Raw genomic sequence first — 8761 nt, forward strand, 5'->3', positions numbered from 1 at the left:
AAGAGCACTTGCCCCATCCGTCTGTTAAAGTCTATAAGCGGGATCTTTATCTTTATGAGTGATACACATTTGAATTGACATGCGCTTAAGAGGTGCAGCCGACACGGAGTGGTTGTGCTACACCACTTCTCGGAAGCGTGGTCACAAACAATTCACATGGCAAACAAATTCAAACACCTGTGAAGCCAACAAAAGGTTCAACATTTGTAAAAGCTGGATAGGTGTGGCGCAGATAGCGTGCCTGAATTGAAGGAAGATATTAATCACACGTGCTTTACCACCAACACTGACCAACATGGGGAAGTACAGCCAAATAGCTCCCATGAACAGAGGGCATTATGAATCCACTCACCTGAACTTGATTCAGCCGTGGATGCATAAAGGGCTGATACATTACATTGCAAGATAAAAGTGTAACTGTATCTCCTGCGCAATTTTGAATGTGGTTCAGTCCTGTTCTGTGGGAAGGCAACTGTCGTTGCGTTCCATTTTGCGTGACCGGTAAAGAGACCGGGAGGCTTCAGGCAATGTACAGACTACAGACGCATACTTGTCTCGCTTGCACGGGATAATGTAGCATTAGGCGAGCACTACGGCTAATGCCTTGCTCAGGCGAGCCTGACTTTGCGGATGAGATACCGAACATCACAACCGGTCCAGAGTTTGAACCAACGCTGCTGGAATGATGCACCTCCCAGAAGGCCGGGTGGCTTGTGTTTTATATGCACAGGGACAGATATGTGAAGGACATGTTTTGATCTACTTATTGTTTAGTTTCTCATGCTCTGCGCTATAACACTAAGACCGGCAAACAATTTGCATGAACGCCATACGTGGAATTTTCCACTTGGTTCAAGGGAGACTCGGTTCACGTAAATGCTTCGTAACAGAACATCTATTCTCGTGCCACAACAAACGTCTTTAAAGCAAAAGTTACAGAGTGACATCAACTCATAAAATCTTCAATCGTTATTTAATTTCAGAGACTACAATGACATTTGCTTTTATGGTTTTATACCCATAGCAATCACTTTGAAAATTATAGTGCGGAGGCAACTCTTAAACAAATATCATCTCAAGATCACGCATACAATTTAATAACGTTTATGTTGACTTTTTGCAATCTGACGAAATGCATTTGTCAATGACCTTAAATTCAATTAACCAGGGGGAGCGGGGGGGTCATGACCAGTTCAGATGCCACTCACCACTGATGTTAACCGTTGCCGGGAATATAAATCAGGTCGCTGAGTTCATATCCCAATGAACTAATGACTACAGTGCCTCCACTCTGCCCCAAGTGAAGATACAAGGTTAAGTATTATAAAAAAAAAATCATGCAAAAGATATTACCTTTCATCCTTTCATGAGAATCCCTATGGAATGAGAGGAAACCAAAACAATCTTACAAATCACAATGGTGACCTCGACGTGTAGGTTCAGCATACGATGTGATGCAGAATGACGAAGTCAATCTGATTTATGGAGGATGAGTAAGCGTTCACGCCTCCATCATTTAAAAGGTTGGTGGTGGTAGGGAGCGGTGGTGCAGTGATAAGCACACCACACTATATACCCAGTGACCTGAGTTTCTGGCCACGGCTAACATCACTGGCGAGCGATATTCGAACTGGTCCCCACAACTGACCAGCGTGGCCAAGTACGGATCCATACTCTTAGGTTTTATCGGTAAAGTCACGTATGATAAAAATAAAAATAAATAATATAAATAATATAAATAATAATAAAAAATAAAATAGTACGGATCCAACAAACCTCATGACTGACACGGTGTGGGAAGGCCTTCATTCAAGCAATGGCTGTACAAAGGACTGTGCGAATTTTATCATTCTTAGCAAAAGCCAGGATGTAGTAAAGATTGGACATTTATGAGGAAAAGAAGTAAGAGCATGATTTATTTCCATATTTTGGACGTGAACATGATGGCCCCATCCCATCCAGATGGCTCCATATTTATAGAGTCGCGTTCTGAATAAATGATCAACGTGACCCGCGCATGCCCATCACAAGAGATTATTATTTTGCGATGTTTCGCGGATTCATAAAAGGCCATGCACTTGGCTTTAACAGCGCTTAATAATAGTTCGAGAGATAATAACGCCTACTGAACAATATAAAAATCCGATTACTTACATTTTATTTTCATACTTTGTGCGCTACATTTGGAAGTAGTGAAATCACTGTTATAGTATAAGGCAGAAGTGGCGGTGCAGAGGTAAGCACACGACGCTATGAACTTCTCGAACTGAGTTCGAATCCCGGCCTTGGCTAATATCAGCGGCGAGCGATATGACTAGCACTACATAGAAAATGCTTCATCCAGCAGCTGATTAACAAAGGGTTGTAGAGTATTACTTAAGGCAAGATAGGCAAATCATTGATAAAGTCGTACCCAGTATACATGCTATCGTCTGCATCACCTACAAATTAGGCAAGAACTGATTCACTCACTGCCTGCCACCCCCTACGCGATTAGACGAATTGTGAAAATTTTGCAGTCGTGATTTGATTCAAAGATGAATTGTTTTGACCCTTTTTTTACTTTGGAAAGGTGTAATTTCCACCACAGTATGCCAGCGCTTTAAACAGGAGTTGAGCTTCCATCTCGGATTGGTTTGAGGCGGGAATTAACTCTGACTGGCAAAAATCAAACCTGTAAAGTGAACACAGTACGCTCATTGGTTGATTTGTGAAAGTGAACCGATACAAGTCCTGCAAACTCTGAGCACGGTGGTTTTTAATATCCCTGGAATAAGCTCATTATGCAAACAAGTAGCTGCTACATTTAACACGTGGGCTTTCACGACCAACATTATGATTCGTAACCAATTTCCACCCAATTGTAAAATGTTGTGGATTGCTCTCCAACACACCGGTGGTGCTGAAGCAGCATTACATTGGCGCGTTTGTTCACGTTACCACTTTAAAAAGTTGGGTCTGTCGGGTGGAGGGAGGGGGGTACACGACACAACTTTTTACTCCCACGATCCGACTCCAAACAATAACGAATGAGGTGCAGGGCGGCAGCCATTCCAGGACACAGTACACAGCGGTTCCATACCCACAACCTCAACGTAACGTTCAAACAATCTACAGTGTGCAGTGCATTGCATTGTCCGCAGACTATAATTGGGGATTCTAAAAGTAACGCGGCAAGCGCTGTTCACGCAACTCCCCTTTCGTACGGCCGATGCAAGAGGCAGAGGGATGATCACAATTTCCACATTCACGGCGTTCAAGGCGGCAGGCAAACCCGCGTCGGGAAGTAGTGCATCCCCGCTGCGATTGCCCCCCTTTTTATTATTACACGCTTTTATTTAACTAACTCCGTCTGTTGTATCCTCAAAAAAGAAATCTTGTAACTCAATTTTTACCAACTTTCCAATGTGCTATCGACTGCAAACTTGGTATACTTATGTCATACTGATGGCACGACTATATTATACCATTAAAATTAAAATATATATTTTTAAACATTTTACACGCTTTTTTATTTAACTCAAATCTTGTAACTCAATTTCAACCGTCTTCCCAATGTCGTATCGACTGCAAAACTTGGTATAGATATGTCATAATGATGACAATACTATATTCTATCAATAAAAAAATAAAATGTATATTTTTAAACTATATTTTTACGGGTCTAATTGTCCACGCTCAACTGACGTTGACTGTACGTCACGAAAAGCTTCGGGGAGCCACGCCGAGGGGCGGGGGATGTGGAAGGAGGGGAGGGGCGTTGGGGGCAGGGGGATGGGCAGCTCGGACAGTACATTTCATTAAAGCGTATTTTTTTTTAGTTTTTTTTAAATATTTTATCATTTGCGGCTCGGGGCATTGCTTCGTCGGTATAAGTTGTTACGGTCAGCTCTGGATGACCCACAGTCGCACCCACTACCGGAGAATTACCACGATACAATTTGTGTTGACTAAGTTGTTTGGGGGCGGGGGGGGGTACAAATGCTATTGTTGCCCAACCCTCTGTTGCACCACGCGAGGTTGAATGTAAAGGGGGTGGGGGGGGGAGGTTACGGCGCTGTGCTTTCGTGTCAACCGACGGGGATGTAACGCCTGAGCACAAGCACGAAGACACGCAGCCTCGGCAGCGAGCCAGCCTCCTGCGTGGGCTGTAATCATGCCAGCCGGCAAACTTCGCCATACTTCTCTCGGGGCTCACCCACCCCACTGGGCTCGCTTGCCCGCGGGCACGGTGCCATGCAACGTATTCACGTTATGTTGGGTTTCTATTTTGAATGACAGTGCAGCGTGCTCCTACACGTACGCTATATATGCGTACGTGTTGCGTTTAATGTCGGGTTAGGTCTACTGTACGCTTTTTGTTCACCCACAGCTGAAATGTAAAATTAGTGTGGGTTCTTCATTCACCTATTACTGTACTCGTGAAACTCTCTCACACACACACACTCTCCTGTCTGGGCACCAAACCCCAGATCTTCTCTGATGACCAGTTGAGAGCTGTTGTGTAGGTCATCACCGTAACAAGTGATTTGCTGCTATGCGGAGAGTGAACTTTGGGGCAAGTGCTGTTAGCGAGGAGCACCTATGAAGACCGGTACGGCACACGACTCAGTGCCGGATTTATCCCAGTAGCACAAGTAGCTACTACACATGTAGTAGCTACATATGCAGTAGCTACATATGTAGTAGCTACGGGCCCCGCACATTGAAGGGCCCCGCGCTAAACGCTTTCAAGCTATCAATTCCGATTCAGTGATTCTGCACTTGCTCTATTACTATAGTACTATACTGCCTTCAACTTTTGTGAACGACTGGGTGTTTAAGGTTAGCGATTTGTCGTATTATCTGGCTTATAGCAACTAAAAAAATAACCAATTACTTTACTATGCAAGTAAAAAGTTTGTGTTTTAATATTTATGTGTGTTTTAGGGCCCTTTTATAGCATATGCTACAGGCCCCACACTAGCTTAATTCGGCACTGACACGAAAGGGTGGGTTGCCAGCAACCACGCCCGGCCACTTTTGTTTCCCGAGTGGCGATGTTAACTACACACTACACCAGGTACTCATTTGAGGGCTGAGTCAACCTAGGGGGGGGGGAAGGACTGGTTCGCATAATCGTCACTGGTGTTGGTGGTGGCGGGGAGCTGGAATCGAACTCGGTAAACCGCTGGGCGGCCGCTTGCTGAACACAGGCTCGCCTTCAGTGGGCACAGGTTTTACAAGCACAGTAAATCTTTTACAGGCACATAGACGCGAGTCCCAATGAAGATGAAACCGGTTTACATGTGCCCTTTTGCCAAATATAAAATGTGCCACTACTTCGACTCTATTGCGCCTGTGGCCTTCCCTGGGCTCTGTGTGCGGAATATATGCAAGGCTGGATATGTAATATTGCCATGCCCAGCCTGGTGGGACACATGGCAGACTTTAATGTTGAATACACCTTGTAATTGTTCATATAACACATACGTACACAGTACACAAATATTTCTGCAATGTGTTACCTTCCCTGTAAGCGCCAGTGTAAAAAAGCTGTTATGATTTTTAATTAACCAATGTAACTTTCACATAAAAGGCATTTAATAAAAATGTACTGCCCAAATTAGAGCCCTCTGCAAATTATCAGCCAGCTGTATACATTTCTGCTGAGGTCAGAGTTAACGGACATTGTGAAAATAATTATTTTACACACATATAGATGTGCATATCTGTATTTGTGTGGGTGAGGCCATGTCAATATACTGTACCACACATTTAATTGGCAGTTAACTCCAGGAATTCATGCTGCTCATAAAACATCGTCAATTATCGGCAGACTTACAAATCGATTTTGGAGTTGACTGATAGATTAAGTGCGGCACTAATTCAAGTGAGTCGATTGTCCTGCTGCCGATGTATATTAGCACAAGGTTAGGTTAGAAACCTAAGCGTTGCTCAAGAGATTTCGTGACAAGGAAGTGAAAGTATTTGTATATTCCCATTATGCAAATTTCAAATAAAGGTCACGCAAGTAGACTATTACATTAACGTTGGTAATGTTTTACTGCCAGAACGCTTCCTTTGCAGTTAGAATATTGCAAAGAGTACTTAATTTTCGCTTTGTTGGAAAAGGTTGTGAATCACGAAGGGACCCAAATGCACTTGTGCATTAATAAACGCAAGCGAAGGGAGTGATTCTCAAAACAGCATGCGATCAACAGTCGACTACACCGAGTGTCGTAGCTATAAAGTGTGTAGGCAGTGAAACTGCGCTGGGGTTCACACGCCAGACAGGGCCAAGGTGCCAGTCTACGAAGTGGGCCCATGCCAATCACACGACACCATTGTGCCACATCTGGCAGCAGACTCATTTGACATGGGATTGAGATATGATGACACAAAGGCAAAGGTCATCAGTTGGCCCCCAACAGTGATCAATCCAGGTCGAGTTAAATCACTCAGATTTGATATTGCGGAATTTGGACCATGAGTCCCTGACGGTCGCATGGTTAGCAGCTTTATACGTTTGATTGTGCTCAACTCAGTAAACTATCTCTACGTTGCATACTAAGGGTCGCTGCCATGATGACCAAGACTTCTGGCCAGCGTGCAAGCCTAGGCCAAAATATCCCAGGAGAGGGGATCTCAAGAGCACCCTCTAGCGGAGGCCCTTCCGCCAGCATTGGTGTAAGCCGGCAATTGCAGTGCTGCACCTTTACCTTTTTAACATTTCAGCCTGGGGCAGATTCACATCTTGACAATGCGGACACAAACGGCAACGTCCGCCTACTGAGATGGCCTCGCCAATGTCGGTAACGGGAGAGCATCGTCACTTATTCTCCAAACATTGGAGAAAAATGCAACATTGGCCATTGTGAATCAGACCCCACTGTACGTGAAACATTTACACTCGTGCTCTTCAGCGAGACGTGGAAACACAGGTGCTGCGGGTACGGTTAATCATCCATGTTAATTCATTACATGGAGAAGGGGTGGGAGTGTGTCCCCGTCATGAATAGCAGTTGTGTCCCTTACATATCGCTCGCGTCAGACAGCTAGTGTCTGACGCATTTGGAGACGCGTTAGGGGTCATCGTGTATGATAATGTTGATGACACATCGGCTCGCCATCGCTTCCTTCCATCTGTCGGTTCCCAAAGCAGTTGCACAATTGAAACAGCCCCCTCCACCCCCCAAAATCTGCTTTTGCAAAATGAATCATTATTACTAGATTTATAAATAGAGAGAGAGTTTGTGGAGTTTCGCAATTTCCATCGCCCCACCACCAATTCTACGAATTATCGAGATTCATAGTCATGCTTTACTCCTAGAATCGATTAAAAAGAAAGTCGAAGCCACTGGTGACTTGCAAGAGACTCGTGGAACCATTGCATGCAGTACGATTCGAAAACGTGGATCCTTACACGTGTGATGAATCAATCGACAAATCCTTACACCACTCGTAATTATGGGTGCTTGCTCCCCCCCACCCCCCAGTAGTGTAAGCCGACAATTGCGAAACAAGTTCAACATGCCTACATCCCATAACCACCACTGCCTATTACAAAATCACCCTGAATGCTCCCGCGATATCAGAAGCTAAGCAGGTGGCAGCCTGCATAGCGGAGGGACCATGCACAAACAGGGCTGTCATCGGTGTTGCTGCAGGGCTACTTCGTTTGACACTCACATCCGCAGCTGACAATGTGGGTTGGTGAAGGCCGAGAACTATTTAACCAAACCCGCACCGTGTTGAAGTGTGGTCAAGCCCCAAACCTCCCTGCCACAGGACCTGATCCTCACTGCGATAACAACCTCCTCCTTCTCATCCTCCTCTCGTGAACATCATCGAGATTCAACATGGGCCACAGGTAGACAGCGGAGAATGAACACAGGCAAGGAAGTTAGAGTTGGGGTGGGGGGCTGATGGAATGAACCCCCTTTGGCTGTAACTTGATCCTGACCACCACCACCACAAATACTCACAAACAGAACTTAACTTCTCGCTGAAAATGTACTCGCGGCTCGCTGGTAAGGCTACAGTCGAGAATCGGTGTCGCGCGTCTATTGAAGCCACAGAGTCGTCGTGAGAAGTGTGCGCCGTGTGCGGAAAACATTTTCCGGGGGGGTCGCTGAAGTCAAAGCCCTGCTCGCAACTCACCTGGGAAGGTGAAAATCAGCAGTAGCAAGAGCTCGGCCTCGTGAACTCCCATCCTTGGTGGCTTGGTGTCTGTCCCTGTGTGTGTGTCTCTCTCTCTCTCAGCTGTCTCTCATGCTCCGTGCTGGGTGTCACCCACGCGGTGGCGCGGCCACGTTGGGGCCCCACCAAAGTGAACGACGCGGCCAGCGAGCGAAATAATCTGAGTGTGCGCGCACGCGCGTGTGTGTGCGTGGGCTCGGCACGACTGGGATGTGTGCGATGGTGTTGGGTGTGGAGTGCATGTGTGTGCGTGCGAGATTGCTGGCTGGATACGCTGCCTATCCGGGCTAGGGATATAGGCTTGGCAGCGATGTCAATAGAAGTGTGGGAGGTATCGTGACGCGGGCTGCTTTGGCCCCGGAATGTCTCCCCGCGACACCTGTACTGACCTGTGGAGGCGCCAGGGTGTGTTCGTCATTGTTCAGTACCTGACTGAACACATCTGAGCGTAGCTGAACGCACCTGCCAACGTGGCTCCGCTGCGGCTGCAATCCTCAAGGGAGCGCGCTCACTGAACGGACGACGATGATGCCTGGCTAGTATAGGGAAATAATCCAAATATTAATTTACGAAGCTAAAA

At 46.0% G+C, this 8761-nt stretch overlaps 1 protein-coding gene across 1 annotated transcript in view; it reads right to left on the reverse strand.

Moving 5' to 3' along the window:
• LOC144719136 (CD166 antigen-like) overlaps window positions 1–8548 on the reverse strand; it is a 71650-nt gene extending 63102 nt beyond the window's left edge. The window contains exon 1 of the mRNA XM_078595005.1: window positions 8143–8548. Coding sequence (XP_078451131.1) covers window positions 8143–8194 — 52 coding nt within the window. The 5' untranslated portion in view covers window positions 8195–8548. The remainder of the gene's footprint in view (window positions 1–8142) is intronic.
• Window positions 8549–8761: the final 213 nt, after the last annotated feature.

Source organism: Lampetra planeri, chromosome 5, assembly GCF_965212315.1.
Source record: "Lampetra planeri chromosome 5, kcLamPlan1.2.h2, whole genome shotgun sequence".
Lineage (NCBI taxonomy): Eukaryota > Metazoa > Chordata > Hyperoartia > Petromyzontiformes > Petromyzontidae > Lampetra > Lampetra planeri.